Consider the following 24,741-nt stretch of genomic DNA (forward strand, 5'->3'; position numbering starts at 1 on the left):
ATGAAGCCGTTCTTGATCTCGTCCCCCATCGCCCGGCTAGTTCAGTCGGTAGAACATGAGACTCTTACTACATTACCAACTGCTTATTTTTGGTGGCAGTGCCGTAAGCTCAGTCCGCCTTGGGGCAGAGTACCCCTAATGATACAGCTGACAACATAAAAAACATCGACAACTTCGCTGTCTCGCATTACTGAAACTATCGGACATCACTAAGAACAAAACGTAAACAAGATTAATATTAACAAGCATTGACAGAAATGTGGGTTTTATTTGGTGGCTTTTGATGTTTCAGACCAGCACCAGGCACCTCGGAAAGTTATGCTCTACCAGTCATGTATTGGTAGAGCTTTGGAAACACGTCCTTTAAAAAGTGCACAAGCAGGGCGTGCGTGTTGGGTTACCTAATCCTGAGGAGCTCCTGGGGAAAAGAAGGGTCAGGGACTGTAAACTAACTAACACTCGTGACCTTTCTTATTCTAGGCAAACGACGAGGACAAATTCGACTCTCGGGTCTAAATCCGGATAAATGCACAATTACACAGGGATGTAGATGCTAGGTATACAATCAAGGCACATGTGTTTTTATTTAAATTTTAAATTTTCAGCCACTGCTGCTGTGGGTAGTATGTAGACTATTGCAGTAGAACTCCCAAATATGCAGTCCAACTCCCAAGTATGTAGTCGAACTGCCAAGTAATTCTGCCAAGTATGTAGTCGAACTACCAAGTAAATCTCCCGGGGCCCTTTGTATCGGGACCCCGGTTGCCCTATAAATGATTAATAATAAATACCGCACTCTATGTTAACTAACATACTACCACTCACTTTTATTTTATTTTTGGCACAAAATTTAATTTACGCTTCTAGCTGCATCTGTCTGGTTCGGCAATATGGCTGCGACTATACCCAAATCTGTTGAGCATCTTCGCTTTTGCCCCCTGACATATTACGTGACCTCTCCTGAAATTGGACAAATGAATACCATTTAAGATAATCCGGGAGCGAACCGGGATTAATTCTCAGATGGACAGATCCAACCCGCTGCTACAACTATCACCCTATCGATGCAACCTATCGATAGAGTCACTCCCATCATCGAATCCAATTGAAACAAATAATATACAAAAATTATAACTTTGGTGTTTTTTAACACAAAACCTCCTACGCTTGGAGATTACACTTTTTAATTAATTATGAAATTTGCTTTTAATTTTGTCAAAATCGGATTACTTTATCATATAGCTGCCAAATATATACTATGAAGATATACTAATGTAAACATACAGGAATTTATACTAAATAGAGTGTGGAGTGAACATAATGTTATGATATAATTTTATATTAAGCATTGATAATACAAAAGATATTGATTATATTGTGATCTCGATTGTCGATACACAACAAATGTACTTAATTATTGGAGAAGAAGAAGGGAAAACGCTGAACATTAAAAGAAAGAATTAAAATTAGCATCATTTTCAATTCAGGTGATTGCCCATAGCTTTCACCCATGTTTTATTCTGGTATATTGACGACAAGGCTTCAACACACCAATTGCGCATTGCGGCAAACGGATGTTTGTCAAGGAGTAGCGGGACAATGCTGCGCAACATGGAACGCAATCAAGTTGGTACAAAAATGGCAGCAAATTTTTCAAGGGTTGAAATCGCGAATAGTATAGCAGTAGTGCAGACCTTTTAGGAAGAGAATGACATTCCTGCTAAATTATGAGTTGAAGAGTTTGAAACTGCATGTGTTCGGAGTACCACCCAATCGCTATTGGTTATATGCGAGGCGTCTTCTTTTTGGACCAGCAAAGAGATGAAACTGCATTTCAATACTTTATATGCATGCAGTATGGCACGCAAAGCTGAATTGGAAAATCGTGATTTAATTAATTGGTAAACATTTAGTAATATTTAATATAAACCGTTTCCTAAACAAAACAAATTTGTCAAAAGATGTAGAGTAAGCCAACCCATTTAAGAGTAAATACCATGGAATTTATGAATGAAATATTATGCTATGCGGCGCAGTTAAACGCTATATTAAGTTTAATTTGCAAGTTTATGAAATTAAAGTTTTTGTTGTTCACGATGAAGTATTACCTGTTGCTATGATTCTTGGCAGGAACGCTATTGACGCTTAACAATTACGATCAATCAAAAGAAACTCACACACATTTAAATTTTGTATACCTATAACCCCTAGATCATAAGGGTGTAGTGGGTTCGTTCATGAGTATGTACCAGGTATAAGTAGGCTTTTCCTACCCCATAAAATATATACATTCTTGATTAGAAACACAAGTGTCATTATGAATGGTGGGATGTCGGATGACTATTTAAGCTAGATAATTGGATTTGCTTTTTTTCGGCAAGGTGCCACGTCCAATCAAACGCCATAGGTAATGTTAGAGAAATAATATAACTATTTCCGAAATCGAATGTTTGATCCTGTCAGGTACACTTGCTATTGGGATCTTCTGGGTATTATTCAAGAGATAATTATTTTGATAATTTTTAAATCGTGGAACATTGTTCAAAGAAATTATAGTTTTCGTGATTCTTCAAAAGTTCTGTTTAAAGATTAATGATACCCTCTGCATCTTGTTCTTATTTTTTTATTTTTGTTTTTACTTTTTTTTTTATTAAGTTTAATTCGAAATTCTTAAAAATACAAAAATTATATTATATATAAGTATTATATTATATAAAGTAATTCAAAATTAATAATTAATTAATGTTGGTAAGGAAGAAGTTGTATGTCCATTAACATGTATCAGGTGGTGCACTGTAACGCACAGGGCAACCGCTTAGCATGGGAATGGAAGGGAATAACAAATCCGACTATTAACATGTATTGGGCGGCGCATCGTGGGGCACGAGGCGGCCGCCTAGCGTGGAAATAGTTACGATAATCGGAATGTTGAACAGAATGACGTATCCTAATGGCAATGACTGTTCCATTTGGGTGGTGGGCTGTATCGCACAGTCGATCAACTAGCTTCAGCATGTCGGGGAACAATAAGAAAAATAAATAAATTCATTAAAATAAAAAATAAATAAATAATTAAACGAAATCCATTGTTGCCATGTTGTTCAATGTAAAAGAAGAATTACTCATTTTATTCAATTACAGAACTCCAAGTCACCACACGGAAACTCGTTGATTTACGACACACTACCAACAGAAACATATGATATACAACTGAAAACACTAAAATAATTATACGTTTACGCATACATATAAAGCTTTAAGCACATTGCTAATTTAAGTAACAAACACATACGAAGTAAGAACTAAAACACAAAGTTAAGTAGATACAGATAAGGCCAAAGCAATTGAATTCATAAACCAATGACAGAGGAAAGAAGGCCTACAGCAACGGCAACAACAAGTGTATTAGAAGCTATCAAGGTAATAGACCTGGTAAAGATCATTCCTAAGAATGAAGGAGAGGCTGGAAAGCTAGATTGTTTTATAGAAGCGGTTGAACAGGTATTAGGCCTCATAAGAGGAGAGGAAAGGTCAAACATAGGAGTAATCGCGGTTGGGCGGTAAGGAGTAAGATCACAGGACCAGCGGATAGAGTCCTTGACTTGGACGAATCCGAGTAAACTGGGATCAAATAAAGAAAATATTGATTACCCATTTCAAGGATAAGAGATCGGAGCAGGATTTGATTATGGAGTTGACCCATATTAAGGAAAAGAAATTAGAGTTGGAAGCCCTATACACGAAAGTTATGTCACTAAAGAAAGCTTTAGTGAGTCTATCCAAATCCAATGAGCAGGGCATGTTGTCGAGAAACGGTATAAAGAAATGGCTTTAAATGCCTTCCTTTCAGCCTTGAGGGGACCGATAGGGGTAATGATCAGACACATGGGAGTACCCAATATAGCAAAGGCATACGAGATTGCTTGTAGAGAGAAGAACTTGGGTACTCTACAAGAGGCACAGAAAGAGGCAAGAGGTCAGAGGCTGACTGAAGACCAGGCTAAAGAGAGTAAAGAAATTTCGAAGCAAAAACTAGAGAAACAAGACAATCTAGTGCCGGAGTCGCAGACGGGCATTTGGTCTCAATATTGTTGGGCAGCAAATGTACGACCGCATTTCCCAATGCCGTTTCCGGTACCAAATATGAATGGTTGGTCAAGATTTGGATTTCCGTATCCAATGATGGTTAACCCATTCAGAACAGACGGTAGTAACCAAGGGCAAACTGCTAACTATCAAAGACCATATCGCAATTATTAAAACAAAAACCATAAGTGGAAACAACTATAATTAAAAGCCTAGCCATCCAGGTAGGTGGAGATGCAGAAGGCAGTGGTCAGACTATTCAATTCAAACTTTTCCAATCGTATAATTCAAAAAATTCAGGTCAATCGAATAATACCGCCGATTCAAAACGGTCATATAATTCGAATAGCAACTCAGAAAGGAACGGAAACAGACCGTCAACTGGTGGTCAGTTGCAACATCCAATAGAATGATGCAAATTTTTCGCAATTAGCCTGGAGCAGCCAACAGGATATTTAGGGACCAAGAGGGGTCACTCAACCCTACCTTATGTATTGATCAAGATCACTCCAAATAAAACAATAAAAATGTTTATCGACACGGGTTCCACTTTCTCTTTTATTTGTCCAGAATTGGTTCAAGCACAGTATATATAGAAGACCTACAAAATCCAAAACTGATTAAGACAATTGCACAAACTCACAAAATTCTCAAAGAAGCTAATTTACCAACGTTCAAGGAACTAGGTGGAGTAGGCAAGATGAGAATGTTACTTTTCAGATTCTTTGAAGGATTAGTAGGGATGGATTTGTTGGACCAAGTAGATGCTTTGATCGACATAAAAAATGGTTGGGTCCATGCGGTGGGTGAGAAATTACGGATTCAGTTCGCTACTTATAGACCAAGCGAGATCCATACAATCGAAGCTGGAGCAAACAGAGTAATTCAAATTCCAGTACAGGTACCCGAGTGGCCGGAACGAGCCTGGTGGAGGTAGTAGGCTACGCGGAGATAGACCAAGAGTTCTTTTTGGAAGAACAGTTGTGTTGTAAAATTCAAAGCTGAACAACATTTCCGCCTTCATGGCTCTGGTCGTTGACGCCAATGATTATCCGATTATTACCCCTAGATCATAAGGGTGTAGTGGGTTCGTTTAAGAGTATGTAACAGGTAGAAGGAAGCTTTTCCTACCCCATAAAGTATATACATTCTTGATTAGAAACACAAGCGTCATTATGAATGGTGAGATGTCGGATGACTATTTAAGCTAGATAATTGGATTTGTTTTTTTTTTTACGGCAAGGTGCCACGCCTAATCAAACGCCAAAAAAAGCGGTATTGATAATCGAATGTTTGATCCTGTCAGGTACACTTGTAATTGGGATCTACTGGGTATTATTTTGATAATTTTTAAATCGTGGAACATTGTCGAAAGAAATTTTAGTTTTCGTGATTCTTTAAAAGTTCTGTTTAAAGATTAATGATACCCTCTGCATGTTGTTGTTTTCTTTTATTATTTTTTTTACTTTTTTTATTAAGTTTAATTTGACATTTTAAAAAATACAAAAATTATATTATATATAAGTATTATATTATATATAAGTAATTCAAAATTAATAATTAATAAATGTTGGTAAGGAAGAAGTTGTATGTCCATTAACATGTATCAGGTGGTGCACTGTAACGCACAGGGCAACCGCTTAGCATGGGAATGGAAGGGAATAACAAATCCGACTTTTAACATGTATTGGGCGGCGCATCGTGGGGCACGAGGCGGTCGCCTAGCGTGGAAAAAGTTACGATAATCGGAATGTTGAACAGAATGACGTATCCTAATGGCAATGACTGTTCCATTTGGGTGGTGGGCTGTATCGCACAGTCGATCAACTAGCTTCAGCATGTCGGGGAACATTAAGAAAAATAAATAAATTCATTAAAATAAAAAATAAATAAATAATTAAACGAAATCCATTGTTGCCATGTTGTTCAATGTAAAAGAAGAATTACTCATTTTATTCAATTACAGAACTCCAAGTCACCACACGGAAACTCGTTGATTTACGACACACTACCAACAGAAACATAAGATAACCTATACAGCTGAAAACACTAAAATAAGTACACGTTTACGCATACATATAAAGCTTTAAGCACATTACTAATTTGAGTAACAAACACATACGAAGTAAGAACTAAAACACAAAGTTAAGTAGATACAGATAAGGCCAAAGCAATTGAATTCATAAACCAATGACAGAGGAAAGAAGGCCTACAGCAACGGCAACAACAAGTGTATTAGAAGCTATCAAGGTAATAGACCTGGTAGAAATCATTCCCAAGAATAAAGGAGAGGCAGGAAAGCTAGATGGTTTTATAGGAGCGGTTGAACAGGTATTAGGCCTCATAAGAGGAGAGGAAAGGTCAAAAATAGGAGTAATCGCACTTAGGGCGGTAAGGAGTAAGATCACAAGACCAGCGGATAGAGTCCTTGACTTGGACGAATCCGAGTAAACTGGGATCAAATAAAGAAAATATTGATTACCCATTTCAAGGATAAGAGATCGGAGCAGGATTTGATTATGGAGTTGACCCATATTAAGGAAAAGAAATTAGAGTTGGAAGCCTTATACACGAAAGTTATGTCACTGAATGAAGCTTTAGTGAGTCTATCCAAATCCAATGAGCAGGGCATGTTGTCGAGAAACGGTATAAAGAAATGGCTTTAAATGCCTTCGTTTCAGCCTTGAGGGGACCGATAGGGGTAATGATCAGACACATGGGAGTACCCAATATAGCAAAGGCATACGAGATTGCTTGTAGAGAGAAGAACTTGGGTACTCTACAAGAGGCACAGAAAGAGGCAAGAGGTCAGAGGCTGCCTGAAGACCAGGCTAAAGAGAGTAAAGAAATTTCGAAGCAAAAACTAGAGAAACAAGACAATCCAGTGCCGGAGTCGCAGACGGGCATTTGGTCTCAATATCGTTGGGCAGCAAATGTACGACCGCATTTCCCAATGCCGTTTCCGGTACCAAATATGAATGGTTGGTCAGGATTTGGATTTCCGTATCCAATGATGGGTAGCCCATGCAGAACAGACGGTAGTAACCAAGGGCAAACTGCTAACTATCAAAGACCATATCGCATTTATTAAAACAAAAACCATAAGTGGAAACAACTATAATTAAAAGCCTAGCCATCCAGGTAGGTGGAGATGCAGAAGGCAGTGGTCAGACTATTCAATTCAAACTTTTCCAGACAATCGTATAATTCAAAAAATTCAGGGCAATCGAATAATTTCGCCGATTCAAAACGGTCATATAATTCGAATAGCAACTCAGAAAGGAACGGAAACAGACCGTCAACTGGTGGTCAGTTGCATAACATCCAATAGGATGATGCAAATTTTTCGCAATTAGCCTCGAGCAGCCAACAGGATATTTAGGGTTCAAGAGCGGTCACTCAACCCTACCTTATGAATTGATCAAGATCACTCCAAATAAAACAATAAAAATGTTTATAGACACGGGTTCCACTTTCTCTTTTATTTGTCCAGAATTGGTTCAAGCACAGTATATATATAGAAGACCTACAAAATCCAAAACTGATTAAGACAATTGCACAAACTCACAAAATTCTCAAAGAAGCTAATTTACCAACGTTCAAGGAACTAGGTGGAGTAGGCAAGATGAGAATGTTACTTTTCAGATTCTTTGAAGGATTAGTAGGGATGGATTTGTTGGACCAAGTAGAAGCTTTGATCGACATAAAAAATGGTTGGGTCCATGCGGTGGGTGAGAAATTACGGATTCAGTTCGCTACTTATAGACCAAGCGAGATCCATACAATCGAAGCTGGAGCAAACAGAGTAATTCAAATTCCAGTACAGGTACCCGAGTGGCCGGAACGAGCCTGGTGGAGGTAGTAGGCTACGCGGAGATAGACCAAGAGTTCTTTTTGGAAGAACAGTTGTGTTGTAAAATTCAAAGCTGAACAACATTTCCGCCTTCATGGCTCTGGTCGTTGACGCCAATGATTATCCGATTATTACCCCTAGATCATAAGGGTGTAGTGGGTTCGTTTAAGAGTATGTAACAGGTAGAAGGAAGCTTTTCCTACCCCATAAAGTATATACATTCTTGATTAGAAACAAAAGCGTCATTATGAATGGTGAGATGTCGGATGACTATTTAAGCTAGATAATTGGATTTGTTTTTTTCCGTCAAGGTGCCACGCCCAATCAAACGCCAAAAAACGATATTGATAATCGAATGTTTGATCCTGTCAGTTACACTTGCAATTGGGATCTACTGGGTATTATTCAAGAGATAATTATTTTGATAATTTTTAAATTGTGGAACATTGTCGAAAGAAATTTTAGTTTACGTGATTCTTCAAAAATTCTGATTTAAGATTAATGATACCCTCAGCGTATTGTTGTTTTTCTATTATTTTTTTTTTAATTTTTTTTATCAAGTTTAATTCGAAATTCTTAAAAATACAAAAATTATATTATATATAAGTATTATATTATATAAAGTAATTCAAAATTAATAATTAATTAATGTTGGTACGGAAGAAGTTGTATGTCCATTAACATGTATCAGGTGGTGCACTGTAACGCACAGGGCAACCGCTTAGCATGGGAATGGAAGGGAATAACAAATCCGACTATTAACATGTATTGGGCGGCGCATCGTGGGGCACGAGGCGGCCGCCTAGCGTGGAAATAGTTACGATAATCGGAATGTTGAACAGAATGACGTATCCTAATGGCAAAGACTGTTCCATTTGGGTGGTGGGCTGTATCGCACAGTCGAACAACTAGCTTCAGCATGTCGGGGAACAATAAAAAAAATAAATAAATTCATTAAAATAAAAAATAAATAAATAAATTAAACGAAATCCATTGTTGCCATGTTGTTCAATGTAAAAGAAGAATTACTCATTTTATTCAATTACAGAACTCCAAGTCACCACACGGAAACTCGTTGATTTACGACACACTACCAACAGAAACATAAGATAACCTATACAACTGAAAACACTAAAATAAGTACACGTTTACGCATACATATAAAGCTTTAAGCACATTACTAATTTAAGTAACAAACACATACGAAGTAAGAACTAAAACACAAAGTTAAGTAGATACAGATAAGGCCAAAGCAATTGAATTCATAAACCAGTGACAGAGGAAAGAAGGCCTACAGCAACGGCAACAACAAGTGTATTAGAAGCTATCAAGGTAATAGACCTGGTAGAGATCATTTCCAAGAATGAAGGAGAGGCAGAAAAGCTAGATGGGAGCGGTGGAACAGGTATTAGGCCTCATAAGAGGAGAGGAAGGGTCAAACATAGGAGTAATCGCACTTTGGGCGGTAAGGAGTAAGATCACAGGATAGAGTCCTTGACTTGGACGAATCCGAGTAAACTGGGATCAAATAAAGAAAATATTGATTACCCATTTCAAGGATAAGAGATCGGAGCAGGATTTGATTATGGAGTTGACCCATATTAAGGAAAAGAAATTAGAGTTGGAAGCCCTATACACGAAAGCTATGTCACTGAAGAAAGCTTTAGTGAGTCTATCCAAATCCGATGAGCAGGGCATGTTGTCGAGAAACGGTATAAAGAAATGGCTTTAAATGCCTTCGTTTCAGCCTTGAGGGGACCGATAGGGGTAATGATCAGACACATGGGAGTACCCAATATAGCAAAGGCATACGAGATTGCTTGTAGAGAGAAGAACTTGGTTACTCTACAAGAGGCACAGGAAGAGGCAAGAGGTCAGAGGCTGACTGAAGACCAGGCTAAAGAGAGTAAAGAAATTTCGAAGCAAAAACTAGAGAAACAAGACAATCCAGTGCCGGAGTCGTAGACGGGCATTTGGTCTCAATATCGTTGGGCAGCAAATGTACGACCGCATTTCCCAATGCCGTTTCCGGTACCAAATATGAATGGTTGGTCAAGATTTGGATTTCCGTATCCAATGATGGGTAACCCATGCAGAACAGACGGTAGTAACCAAGGGCAAACTGCTAACTATCAAAGACCATATCGCAATTATTAAAACAAAAACCATAAGTGGAAACAACTATAATTAAAAGCCTAGCCATCCAGGTAGGTGGAGATGCAGAAGGCAGTGGTCAGACTATTCAATTCAAACTTTTCCAGACAATCGTATAATTCAAAAAATTCAGGACAATCGAATAATTTCGCCGATTCAAAACGGTTATATAATTCGAATAGCAACTCAGAAAGGAACGGAAACAGACCGTCAACTGGTGGTCAGTTGCATAACATCCAATAGGATGATGCAAATTTTTCGCAATTAGCCTGGAGCAGCCAACAGGATATTTAGGGACCAAGAGGGGTCACTCAACCCTACCTTATGTATTGATCAAGATCACTCCAAATAAAACAATAAAAATGTTTATCGACACGGGTTCCACTTTCTCTTTTATTTGTCCAGAATTGGTTCAAGCACAGTATATATAGAAGACCTACAAAATCCAAAACTGATTAAGACAATTGCACAAACTCACAAAATTCTCAAAGAAGCTAATTTACCAACGTTCAAGGAACTAGGTGGAGTAGGCAAGATGAGAATGTTACTTTTCAGATTCTTTGAAGGATTAGTAGGGATGGATTTGTTGGACCAAGTAGATGCTTTGATCGACATAAAAAATGGTTGGGTCCATGCGGTGGGTGAGAAATTACGGATTCAGTTCGCTACTTATAGACCAAGCGAGATCCATACAATCGAAGCTGGAGCAAACAGAGTAATTCAAATTCCAGTACAGGTACCCGAGTGGCCGGAACGAGCCTAGTATAGCTAGTAAGCTACGCGGAGATAGACCAAGAGTTCTTTTTGGAAGAACCGTTAAGTGTTGTAGAATTCAAAGCTGAACAACATTTCCGCCTCCTTTGCTCTGGTCGTTGACGCCAATGATTATCCGATTATTACCCCTAGATCATAAGGGTGTAGTGGGTTCGTTCAAGAGTATGTAACAGGTAAAAGGAAGCTTTTTCTACCCCATAAAGTATATACATTCTTGATTAGAAACACAAGCGTCATTATGAATGGTGAGATGTCGGATGACTATTTAAGCTAGATAATTGGATTTGTTTTTTTTTTACGGCAAGGTGCCACGCCTAATCAAACGCCAAAAAAACGGTATTGATAATCGAATGTTTGATCCTGTCAGGTACACTTGCAATTGGGATCTACTGGGTATTATTCAAAAGATAATTATTTTGATAATTTTTAAATCGTGGAACATTGTCGAAAGAAATTTTAGTTTTCGTGATTCTTTAAAAGTTCTGTTTAAAGATTAATGATACCCTCTGCATGTTGTTGTTTTCTTTTATTATTTTTTTTTACTTTTTTTATTAAGTTTAATACGACATTTTAAAAAATACAAAAATTAAATGATATATAAGTATTATATTATATATAAGTAATTCAAAATTAATAATTAATAAATGTTGGTAAGGAAGAAGTTGTATGTCCATTAACATGTATCAGGTGGTGCACTGTAACGCACAGGGCAACCGCTTAGCATGGGAATGGAAGGGAATAACACATCCGACTATTAACATGTATTGGGCGGCGCATCGTGGGGCACGAGGCGGCCGCCTAGCGTGGAAATAGTTACGATAATCGGAATGTTGAACAGAATGACGTATCCTAATGGCAATGACTGTTCCATTTGGGTGGTGCGCTGTATCGCACAGTCGATCAACTAGCTTCAGCATGTCGGGGAACAATAAGAAAAATAAATAAATTCATTAAAATAAAAAAATAAATAAATAATTAAACGAAATCCATTGTTGCCATGTTGTTCAATGTAAAAGAAGAATTACTCATTTTATTCAATTACAGAACTCCAAGTCACCACACGGAAACTCGTTGATTAACGACACACTACCAACAGAAACATAAGATAACCTATACAACTGAAAACACTAAAATAAGTACACGTTTACGCATACATATAAAGCTTTAAGCACATTACTAATTTAAGTAACAAACACATACGAAGTAAGAACTAAAACACAAAGTTAAGTAGATACAGATAAGGCCAAAGCAATTGAATTCATAAACCAGTGACAGAGGAAAGAAGGCCTACAGCAACGGCAACAACAAGTGTATTAGAAGCTATCAAGGTAATAGACCTGGTAGAGATCATTCCCAAGAATGAAGGAGAGGCAGGAAAGCTAGATGGGAGCGGTTGAACAGGTATTAGGCCTCATAAGAGGAGAGGAAAGGTCAAAAATAGGAGTAATCGCACTTAGGGCGGTAAGGAGTAAGATCACAAGACCAGCGGATAGAGTCCTTGACTTGGACGAATCCGAGTAAACTGGGATCAAATAAAGAAAATATTGATTACCCATTTCAAGGATAAGAGATCGGAGCAGGATTTGATTATGGAGTTGACCCATATTAAGGAAAAGAAATTAGAGTTGGAAGCCCTATACACGAAAGTTATGTCACTGAAGAAAGCTTTAGTGAGTCTATCCAAATCAAATGAGCAGGGCATGTTGTCGAGAAACGGTATAAAGAAAGATCATAAGGGTGTAGTGGGTTCGTTTAAGAGTATGTAACAGGTAGAAGGAAGCTTTTCCTACCCCATAAAGTATATACATTCTTGATTAGAAACACAAGCGTCATTATGAATGGTGAGATGTCGGATGACTATTTAAGCTAGATAATTGGATTTGTTTTTTTCCGTCAAGGTGCCACGCCCAATCAAACGCCAAAAAACGATATTGATAATCGAATGTTTGATCCTGTCAGTTACACTTGCAATTGGGATCTACTGGGTATTATTCAAGAGATAATTATTTTGATAATTTTTAAATCGTGGAACATTGTCGAAAGAAATTTTAGTTTACGTGATTCTTCAAAAATTCTGATTTAAGATTAATGATACCCTCTGCGTATTGTTGTTTTTTATTATTTTTTTTTAAATTTTTTTTATTAAGTTTAATTCGAAATTCTTAAAAATACAAAAATTATATTATATATAAGTATTATATTATATAAAGTAATTCAAAATTAATAATTAATTAATGTTGGTACGGAAGAAGTTGTATGTCCATTAACATGTATCAGGTGGTGCACTGTAACGCACAGGGCAACCGCTTAGCATGGGAATGGAAGGGAATAACAAATCCGACTATTAACATGTATTGGGCGGCGCATCGTGGGGCACGAGGCGGCCGCCTAGCGTGGAAATAGTTACGATAATCGGAATGTTGAACAGAATGACGTATCCTAATGGCAATGACTGTTCCATTTGGGTGGTGGGCTGTATCGCACAGTCGATCAACTAGCTTCAGCATGTCGGGGAACAATAAGAAAAATAAATAAATTCATTAAAATAAAAAATAAATAAATAATTAAACGAAATCCATTGTTGCCATGTTGTTCAATGTAAAAGAAGAATTACTCATTTTATTCAATTACAGAACTCCAAGTCACCACACGGAAACTCGCTGATTTACGACACACTACCAACAGAAACATAAGATAACCTATACAACTGAAAACACTAAAATAAGTACACGTTTACGCATACATATAAAGCTTTAAGCACATTGCTAATTTAAGTAACAAACACATACGAAGTAAGAACTAAAACACAAAGTTAAGTAGATACAGATAAGGCCAAAGCAATTGAATTCATAAACCAATGACAGAGGAAAGAAGGCCTACAGCAACGGCAACAACAAGTGTATTAGAAGCTATCAAGGTAATAGACCTGGTAGAGATCATTCCCAAGAATAAAGGAGAGGCAGGAAAGCTAGATGGTTTTATAGGAGCGGTTGAACAGGTATTAGGCCTCATAAGAGGAGAGGAAAGGTCAAACATAGGAGTAATCGCACATTGGGCGGTAAGGAGTAAGATCACGGGACCAGCGGATAGAGTCCTTGACTTGGACGAATCCGAGTAAACTGGGATCAAATAAAGAAAATATTGATTACCCATTTCAAGGATAAGAGATCGGAGCAGGATTTGATTATGGAGTTGACCCATATTAAGGAAAAGAAATTAGAGTTGGAAGCCCTATACACGAAAGTTATGTCACTGAAGAAAGCTTTAGTGAGTCTATCCAAATCCAATGAGCAGGGCATGTTGTCGAGAAACGGTATAAAGAAATGGCTTTAAATGCCTTCGTTTCAGCCTTGAGGGGACCGATAGGGGTAATGATCAGACACATGGGAGTACCCAATATAGCAAAGGCATACGAGATTGCTTGTAGAGAGAAGAACTTGGTTACTCTACGAGAGGAACAGGAAGAGGCAAGAGGTCAGAGGCTGACTGAAGACCAGGCTAAAGAGAGTAAAGAAATTTCGAAGCAAAAACTAGAGAAACAAGACAATCCAGTGCCGGAGTCGCAGACGGGCATTTGGTCTCAATATCGACCGCATTTCCCAATGCCGTTTCCGGTACCAAATATGAATGGTTGGTCAGGATTTGGATTTCCGTATCCAATGATGGGTAACCCATGCAGAACAGACGGTAGTAACCAAGGGCAAACTGCTAACTATCAAAGACCATATCGCAATTATTAAAACAAAAACCATAAGTGGAAACAACTATAATTAAAAGCCTAGCCATCCAGGTAGGTGGAGATGCAGAAGGCAGTGGTCAGACTATTCAATTCAAACTTTTCCAGACAATCGTATAATTCAAAAAATTCAGGCCAATCGAATAATACCGCCGATTCAAAACGGTCATATAATTCGAATAGCAACTCAGAAAGGAACGGAAACAGACCGTCAACTGGTGGTCAGTTGCATAACATCCAATAGGATGATGCAAATTTTTCGCAATTAGCCTCGAGCAGCCAAAAGGATATTTAGGGACCAAGAGCGGTCACTCAACCCTACCTTATGTATTGATCAAGATCACTCCAAATAAAACAATAAAAATGTTTATCGACACGGGTTCCACTTTCTCTTTTATTCGTCCAGAATTGTTTCAAGCACAGTATATATAAGACCTACAAAATCCAAAACTGATTAAGACAATTGCACAAACTCACAAAATTCTCAAAGAAGCTAATTTACCAACGTTCAAGGAACTAGGTGAAGTAGGCAAGATGAGAATGTTACTCTTCAGATTCTTTGAAGGATTAGTAGGGATGGATTTGTTGGACCAAGTAGAAGCTTTGATCGACATAAAAAATGGTTGGGTCCATGCGGTGGGTGAGAAATTACGGATTCAGTTCGCTACTTATAGACCAAGCGAGATCCATACAATCGAAGCTGGAGCAAACAGAGTAATTCAAATTCCGGTACACTACCAACAGAAACATAAGATAACCTATACAACTGAAAACACTAAAATAAGTACACGTTTACGCATACATATAAAGCTTTAAGCACATTACTAATTTAAGTAACAAACACATACGAAGTAAGAACTAAAACACAAAGTTAAGTAGATACAGATAAGGCCAAAGCAATTGAATTCATAAACCAATGACAGAGGAAAGAAGGCCTACAGCAACGGCAACAACAAGTGTATTAGAAGCTATCAAGGTAATAGACCTGGTAGAGATCATTCCCAAGAATGAAGGAGAGGCAGGAAAGCTAGATATGAGCGGTTGAACAGGTATTAGGCCTCATAAGAGGAGAGGAAAGGTCAAAAATAGGAGTAATCGCACTTAGGGCGGTAAGGAGTAAGATCACAGGACCAGCGGATAGAGTCCTTGACTTGGACGAATCCGAGTAAACTGGGATCAAATAAAGAAAATATTGATTACCCATTTCAAGGATAAGAGATCGGAGCAGGATTTGATTATGGAGTTGACCCATATTAAGGAAAAGAAATTAGAGTTGGAAGCCCTATACACGAAAGTTATGTCACTGAATGAAGCTTTAGTGAGTCTATCCAAATCCAATGAGCAGGGCATGTTGTCGAGAAACGGTATAAAGAAATGGCTTTAAATGCCTTCCTTTCAGCCTTGAGGGGACCGATAGGGGTAATGATCAGACACATGGGAGTACCCAATATAGCAAAGGCATACGAGATTGCTTGTAGAGAGAAGAACTTGGGTACTCTACAAGAGGCACAGAAAGAGGCAAGAGGTCAGAGGCTGACTGAAGACCAGGCTAAAGAGAGTAAAGAAATTTCGAAGCAAAAACTAGAGAAACAAGACAATCCAGTGCCGGAGTCGCAGACGGGCATTTGGTCTCAATATCGTTGGGCAGCAAATGTACGACCGCATTTCCCAATGCCGTTTCCGGTACCAAATATGAATGGTTGGTCAGGATTTGGATTTCCGTATCCAATGATAGGTAACCCATTCAGAACATACGGTAGTAACCAAGGGCAAACTGCTAACTATCAAAGACCATAATGCAATTATTAAACCAAAAACCATAGGTGGAGACAACTACAATTAAGAGCCTAGCCATCCAGCTAGGTGGAGATGCAGAAGGCAGTGGTCAGACTATTCAATTCAAACTTTTCCAGACAATCGTATAATTCAAAAAATTCAGGGCAATCGAATAATTTCGCCGATTCAAAACGGTCATATAATTCGAATAGCAACTCAGAAAGGAACGGAAACAGACCGTCAACTGGTGGTCAGTTGCATAACATTCAATAGGATGATGCAAATTTTTCGCAATTAGCCTCGAGCAGCCAACAGGATATTTAGGGTTCAAGAGCGGTCACTCAACCCTACCTTATGAATTGATCAAGATCACTCCAAATAAAACAATAAAAATGTTTATAGACACGGGTTCCACTTTCTCTTTTATTTGTCCAGAATTGGTTCAAGCACAGTATATATATAGAAGACCTACAAAATCCAAAACTGATTAAGACAATTGCACAAACTCACAAAATTCTCAAAGAAGCTAATTTACCAACGTTCAAGGAACTAGGTGGAGTAGGCAAGATGAGAATGTTACTTTTCAGATTCTTTGAAGGATTAGTAGGGATGGATTTGTTGGACCAAGTAGAAGCTTTGATCGACATAAAAAATGGTTGGGTCCATGCGGTGGGTGAGAAATTACGGATTCAGTTCGCTACTTATAGACCAAGCGAGATCTATACAATCGAAGCTGGAGCAAACAGAGTAATTCAAATTCCAGTACAGGTACCCGAGTGGCCGGAACGAGCCTGGTGGAGGTAGTAAGCTACGCGGAGATAGACCTAGAGTTCTTTTTGGAAGAACAGTTGTGTTGTAAAATTCAAAGCTGAACAACATTTCCGCCTTCATGGCTCTGGTCGTTGACGCCAATGATTATCCGATTATTACCCCTAGATCATAAGGGTGTAGTGGGTTCGTTTAAGAGTATGTAACAGGTAGAAGGAAGCTTTTCCTACCCCATAAAGTATATACATTCTTGATTAGAAACACAAGCGTCATTATGAATGGTGAGATGTCGGATGACTATTTAAGCTAGATAATTGGATTTGTTTTTTTCCGTCAAGGTGCCACGCCCAATCAAAGGCCAAAAAACGATATTGATAATCGAATGTTTGATCCTGTCAGTTACACTTGCAATTGGGATCTACTGGGCATTATTCAAGAGATAATTATTTTGATAATTTTTAAATCGTGGAACATTGTCGAAAGAAATTTTAGTTTACGTGATTCTTCAAAAATTCTGATTTAGGATTAATGATACCCTCTGCGTATTGTTGTTTTTTTATTATTTTTTTTTTAATTTTTTTTATCAAGTTTAATTCGAAATTCTTAAAAATACAAAAATTATATTATATATAAGTATTATATTATATAAAGTAATTCAAAATTAATAATTAATTAATGTTGGTACGGAAGAAGTTGTATGTCCATTAACATGTATCAGGTGGTGCACTGTAACGCACAGGGCAACCGCTTAGCATGGGAATGGAAGGGAATAACAAATCCGACTATTAACATGTATTGGGCGGCGCATCGTGGGGCACGAGGCGGCCGCCTAGCGTGGAAATAGTTACGATAATCGGAATGTTGAACAGAATGACGTATCCTAATGGCAAAGACTGTTCCATTTGGGTGGTGGGCTGTATCGCACAGTCGATCAACTAGCTTCAGCATGTCGGGGAACAATAAAAAAAATAAATAAATTCATTAAAATAAAAAATAAATAAATAATTAAACGAAATCCATTGTTGCCATGTTGTTCAATGTAAAAGAAGAATTACTCATTTTATTCAATTACAGAACTCCAAGTCACCACACGGAAACTCGTTGATTTACGACACACTACCAACAGAAACATAAGATAACCTATACAACTGAAAACACTAAAATAAGTACACGTTTACGCATACATATAAAGCTTTAAGCACATTACTAATTTAAGTAACAAACACATACGAAGTAAGAACTAAAACACAAAGTTAAGTAGATACAGATAAGGCCAAAGCAATTGAATTCATAAACCAATGACAGAGGAAAGAAGGCCTACAGCAACGGCAACAACAAGTGTATTAGAAGCTATCAAGGTAATAGACCTGGTAGAGATCATTCCCAAGAATAAAGAAGAGGCAGGAAAGCTAGATGGTTTTATAGGAGCGGTTGAACAGGTATTAGGCCTCATAAGAGGAGAGGAAAGGTCAGAAATAGGAGTAATCGCACTTAGGGCGGTAAGGAGTAAGATCACAAGACCAGCGGATAGAGTCCTTGACTTGGACGAATCCGAGTAAACTGGGATCAAATAAAGAAAATATTGATTACCCATTTCAAGGATCGGAGCAGGATTTGATTATGGAGTTGACCCATATTAAGGAAAAGAAATTAGAGTTGGAAGCCTTATACACGAAAGTTATGTCACTGAATGAAGCTTTAGTGAGTCTATCCAAATCCAATGAGCAGGGCATGTTGTCGAGAAACGGTATAAAGAAATGGCTTTAAATGCCTTCGTTTCAGCCTTGAGGGGACCGATAGGGGTAATGATCAGACACATGGGAGTACCCAATATAGCAAAGGCATACGAGATTGCTTGTAGAGAGAAGAACTTGGGTACTCTACAAGAGGCACAGAAAGAGGCAAGAGGTCAGAGGCTGACTGAAGACCAGGCTAAAGAGAGTAAAGAAATTTCGAAGCAAAACTAGAGAAACAAGACAATCCAATGCCGGAGTCGCAGACGGGCATTTGGTCTCAATATCGTTGGGCAGCAAATGTACGACCGCATTTCCCAATGCCGTTTCCGGTACCAAATATGAATGGTTGGTCAGGATTTGGATTTCCGTATCCAATGATGGGTAGCCCATGCAGAACAGACGGTAGTAACCAAGGGCAAACTGCTAACTATTAAAGACCATATCGCATTTATTAAAACAAAAACCATAAGTGGAAACAACTATAATTAAAAGCCTAGCCATCCAGGTAGGTGGAGATGCAGAAGGCAGTGGTCAGACTATTCAATTCAAACTTTTCCAGACAATCGTATAATTCAAAAAATTCAGGGCAATCGAATAATTTCGCCGATTCAAAACGGTCATATAATTCGAATAGCAACTCAGAAAGGAACGGAAACAGACCGTCAACTGGTGGTCAGTTGCATAACATCCAATAGGATGATGCAAATTTTTCGCAATTAGCCTCGAGCAGCCAACAGGATATTTAGGGTTCAAGAGCGGTCACTCAACCCTACCTTATGTATTGATCAAGATCACTCCAAATAAAACAATAAAAATGTTTATCGACACGGGTTCCACTTTCTCTTTTATTTGTCCAGAATTGGTTCAAGCACAGTATATATAGAAGACCTACAAAATCCAAAACTGATTAAGACAATTGCACAAACTCACAAAATTCTCAAAGAAGCTAATTTACCAACGTTCAAGGAACTAGGTGGAGTAGGCAAGATGAGAATGTTACTTTTCAGATTCTTTGAAGGATTAGTAGGGATGGATTTGTTGGACCAAGTAGAAGCTTTGATCGACATAAAAAATGGTTGGGTCCATGCGGTGGGTGAGAAATTACGGATTCAGTTCGCTACTTATAGACCAAGCGAGATCCATACAATCGAAGCTGGAGCAAACAGAGTAATTCAAATTCCAGTACAGGTACCCGAGTGGCCGGAACGAGCCTGGTGGAGGTAGTAGGCTACGCGGAGATAGACCAAGAGTTCTTTTTGGAAGAACAGTTGTGTTGTAAAATTCAAAGCTGAACAACATTTCCGCCTTCATGGCTCTGGTCGTTGACGCCAATGATTATCCGATTATTACCCCTAGATCATAAGGGTGTAGTGGGTTCGTTTAAGAGTATGTAACAGGTAGAAGGAAGCTTTTCCTACCCCATAAAGTATATACATTCTTGATTAGAAACAAGCGTCATTATGAATGGTGAGATGTCGGATGACTATTTAAGCTAGATAATTGGATTTGTTTTTTTCCGTCAAGGTGCCACGCCCAATCAAACGCCAAAAAACGATATTGATAATCGAATGTTTGATCCTGTCAGTTACACTTGCAATTGGGATCTACTGGGTATTATTCAAGAGATAATTATTTTGATAATTTTTAAATCGTGGAACATTGTCGAAAGAAATTTTAGTTTACGTGATTCTTCAAAAATTCTGATTTAAGATTAATGATACCCTCTGCGTATTGTTGTTTTTTTATTATTTTTTTTTAATTTTTTTTATCAAGTTTAATTCGAAATTCTTAAAAATACAAAAATTATATTATATATAAGTATTATATTATATAAAGTAATTCAAAATTAATAATTAATTAATGTTGGTACGGAAGAAGTTGTATGTCCATTAACATGTATCAGGTGGTGCACTGTAACGCACAGGGCAACCGCTTAGCATGGGAATGGAAGGGAATAACAAATCCGACTATTAACATGTATTGGGCGGCGCATCGTGGGGCACGAGGCGGCCGCCTAGCGTGGAAATAGTTACGATAATCGGAATGTTGAACAGAATGACGTATCCTAATGGCAAAGACTGTTCCATTTGGGTGGTGGGCTGTATCGCACAGTCGAACAACTAGCTTCAGCATGTCGGGGAACAATAAAAAAAATAAATAAATTCATTAAAATAAAAAATAAAAATAATAAATTAAACGAAATCCATTGTTGCCATGTTGTTCAATGTAAAAGAAGAATTACTCATTTTATTCAATTACAGAACTCCAAGTCACCACACGGAAACTCGTTGATTTACGACACACTACCAACAGAAACATAAGATAACCTATACAACTGAAAACACTAAAATAAGTACACGTTTACGCATACATATAAAGCTTTAAGCACATTACTAATTTAAGTAACAAACACATACGAAGTAAGAACTAAAACACAAAGTTAAGTAGATACAGATAAGGCCAAAGCAATTGAATTCATAAACCAATGACAGAGGAAAGAAGGCCTACAGCAACGGCAACAACAAGTGTATTAGAAGTTATCAAGGTAATAGACCTGGTAGAGATCATTCCCAAGAATGAAGGAGAGGCAGGAAAGCTAGATGGGAGCGGTGGAACAGGTATTAGGCATCATAAGAGGAGAGGAAAGGTCAAACATAGGAGTAATCGCACTTTGGGCGGTAAGGAGTAAGATCACAGGATAGAGTCCTTGACTTGGACGAATCCGAGTAAACTGGGATCAAATAAAGAAAATATTGATTACCCATTTCAAGGATAAGAGATCGGAGCAGGATTTGATTATGGAGTTGACCCATATTAAGGAAAAAAATTATAGTTGGAAGTCCTATACACGAAAGCTATGTCACTGAAGAAAGCTTTAGTGAGTCTATCCAAATCCAATGAGCAGGGCATGTTGTCGAGAAACGGTATAAAGAAATGGCTTTAAATGCCTTCGTTTCAGCCTTGAGGGGACCGATAGGGGTAATGATCAGACACATGGGAGTACCCAATATAGCAAAGGCATACGAGATTGCTTGTAGGGAGAAGAACTTGGTTACTCTACAAGAGGCACAGGAAGAGGCAAGAGGTCAGAGGCTGACTGAAGACCAGGCTAAAGAGAGTAAAGAAATTTCGAAGCAAAAACTAGAGAAACAAGACAATCCAGTGCCGGAGTCGTAGACGGGCATTTGGTCTCAATATCGTTGGGCAGCAAATGTACGACCGCATTTCCCAATGCCGTTTCCGGTACCAAATATGAATGGTTGGTCAAGATTTGGATTTCCGTATCCAATGATGGGTAGCCCATGCAGAACAGACGGTAGTAACCAAGGGCAAACTGCTAACTATCAAAGACCATATCGCATTTATTAAAACAAAAACCATAAGTGGAAACAACTATAATTAAAAGCCTAGCCATCCAGGTAGGTGGAGATGCAGAAGGCAGAGGTCAGACTATTCAATTCAAACTTTTCCAGACAATCGTATAATTCAAAAAATTCAGGGCAATCGAATAATTTCGCCGATTCAAAACGGTCATATAATTCGAATAGCAACTCAGAAAGGAACGGAAACAGACCGTCAACTGGTGGTCAGTTGCATAACATCCAATAGGATGATGCAAATTTTTCGCAATTAGCCTCGAGCAGCCAACAGGATATTTAGGGTTCAAGAGCGGTCACTCAACCCTACCTTATGTATTGATCAAGATCACTCCAAATAAAACAATAAAAATGTTTATCGACACGGGTTCCACTTTCTCTTTTATTCGTCCAGAATTGTTTCAAGCACAGTATATATAAGACCTACAAAATCCAAAACTGATTAAGACAATTGCACAAACTCACAAAATTCTCAAAGAAGCTAATTTACCAACGTTCAAGGAACTAGGTGAAGTAGGCAAGATGAGAATGTTACTCTTCAGATTCTTTGAAGGATTAGTAGGGATGGATTTGTTGGACCAAGTAGAAGCTTTGATCGACATAAAAAATGGTTGGGTCCTTGCGGTGGGTGAGAAATTACGGATTCAGTTCGCTACTTATAGACCAAGCGAGATCCATACAATCGAAGCTGGAGCAAAGAGAGTAATTCAAATTGCAGTACAGGTACCCGATGGGGATTTTTTATAGGGCAATGGTCGGAACGAGCCTGGTGGAGGTAGTAAGCTACGCGGAGATAGACCTAGAGTTCTTTTTGGAAGAACAGTTGTGTTGTAAAATTCAAAGCTGAACAACATTTCCGCCTTCATGGCTCTGGTCGTTGACGCCAATGATTATCCGATTATTACCCCTAGATCATAAGGGTGTAGTGGGTTCGTTTAAGAGTATGTAACAGGTAGAAGGAAGCTTTTCCTACACCATAAAGTATATACATTCTTGATTAGAAACACAAGCGTCATTATGAATGGTGAGATGTCGGATGACTATTTAAGCTAGATAATTGGATTTGTTTTTTTTCCGTCAAGGTGCCACGCCCAATCAAACGCCAAAAAACGATATTGATAATCGAATGTTTGATCCTGTCAGTTACACTTGCAATTGGGATCTACTGGGTATTATTCAAGTGATAATTATTTTGATAATTTTTAAATCGTGGAACATTGTCGAAAGAAATTTTAGTTTACGTGATTCTTCAAAAATTCTGATTTAAGATTAATGATACCCCCTGCGTATTGTTGTTTTTTTATTCTTTTTTTTTAAATTTTTTTTATTAAGTTTAATTCGAAATTCTTAAAAATACAAAAATTATATTATATATAAGTATTATATTATATAAAGTAATTCAAAATTAATAATTAATTAATGTTGGTACGGAAGAATAAATAAATAATTAAACGAAATCCATTGTTGCCATGTTGTTCAATGTAAAAGAAGAATTACTCATTTTATTCAATTACAGAACTCCAAGTCACCACACGGAAACTCGCTGATTTACGACACACTACCAACAGAAACATAAGATAACCTATACAACTGAAAACACTAAAATAAGTACACGTTTACGCATACATATAAAGCTTTAAGCACATTGCTAATTTAAGTAACAAACACATACGAAGTAAGAACTAAAACACAAAGTTAAGTAGATACAGATAAGGCCAAAGCAATTGAATTCATAAACCAATGACAGAGGAAAGAAGGCCTACAGCAACGGCAACAACAAGTGTATTAGAAGCTATCAAGGTAATAGACCTGGTAGAGATCATTCCCAAGAATGAAGGAGAGGCAGGAAAGCTAGATGGTTTTATAGGAGCGGTTGAACAGGTATTAGGCCTCATAAGAGGAGAGGAAAGGTCAAAAATAGGAGTAATCGCACTTAGGGCGGTAAGGAGTAAGATCACAGGACCAGCGGATAGAGTCCTTGACTTGGACGAATCCGAGTAAACTGGGATCAAATAAAGAAAATATTGATTACCCATTTCAAGGATAAGAGATCGGAGCAGGATTTGATTATGGAGTTGACCCATATTAAGGAAAAGAAATTAGAGTTGGAAGCCCTATACACGAAAGTTATGTCACTGAAGAAAGCTTTAGTGAGTCTATCCAAATCCAATGAGCAGGGCATGTTGTCGAGAAACGGTATAAAGAAATGGCTTTAAATGCCTTCCTTTCAGCCTTGAGGGGACCGATAGGGGTAATGATCAGACACATGGGAGTACCCAATATAGCAAAGGCATACGAGATTGCTTGTAGAGAGAAGAACTTGGGTACTCTTCAAGAGGCACAGAAAGAGGCAAGAGGTCAGAGGCTGACTGAAGACCAGGCTAAAGAGAGTAAAGAAATTTCGAAGCAAAAACTAAAGAAACAAGACATTCCAATGCCGGAGTCGCAGACGGGCATTTGGTCTCAAGCTACACGGAGATA

The 24,741-nt window shown here is 38.1% G+C and overlaps 2 protein-coding genes across 13 annotated transcripts in view; one reads left to right on the top strand and one right to left on the bottom strand.

The window, feature by feature from the left end:
* The window catches only part of LOC108032324 (uncharacterized), a 157,294-nt gene that overhangs the window by 54,431 nt on the left and 78,122 nt on the right, over positions 1-24,741 (bottom strand). The gene's annotated exons all lie outside the window — the stretch shown is intronic.
* On the top strand, positions 6,141-23,240 carry LOC127011787 (uncharacterized). 3 transcript variants are annotated; one of them, XR_007765100.1, is made up of 3 exons: positions 6,142-6,893; positions 14,342-14,682; positions 22,328-23,240. XR_007765100.1 is itself a non-coding variant. In XM_050889892.1 (2 exons), the coding sequence occupies exons 1-2, from the start codon at positions 6,743-6,745 to the stop codon at positions 22,058-22,060; spliced, it is 243 nt and encodes an 80-aa protein (XP_050745849.1). In that variant the 5' UTR covers positions 6,141-6,742; the 3' UTR covers positions 22,061-22,313. The 3 variants fall into 3 exon arrangements, 2 of the variants coding, with proteins under 2 accessions (XP_050745849.1, XP_050745848.1); XM_050889892.1 differs by lacking the exons at positions 14,342-14,682; positions 22,328-23,240 and adding an exon at positions 21,969-22,313 and having other exon boundaries at positions 6,141-6,893; XM_050889891.1 differs by lacking the exon at positions 22,328-23,240 and having other exon boundaries at positions 6,150-6,893; positions 14,342-15,343.

Source organism: Drosophila biarmipes, unplaced genomic scaffold (assembly GCF_025231255.1).
Source record: "Drosophila biarmipes strain raj3 unplaced genomic scaffold, RU_DBia_V1.1 ptg000008l, whole genome shotgun sequence".
NCBI classification, from domain to species: domain Eukaryota; kingdom Metazoa; phylum Arthropoda; class Insecta; order Diptera; family Drosophilidae; genus Drosophila; species Drosophila biarmipes.

Bases quoted from the DNA above. Each gene is read 5' to 3' on its own strand.
- LOC127011787 (XM_050889891.1), top strand. From the start codon at position 6,743: ATGGCTTTAAATGCCTTCGTTTCAGCCTTGAGGGGACCGATAGGGGTA. The intron at 6,894-14,341 runs GTCAGAGGCTGC...AAGAGGCAAGAG, and splicing joins GGCACAGAAAGAGGCAAGAG to GTCAGAGGCTGACTGAAGAC.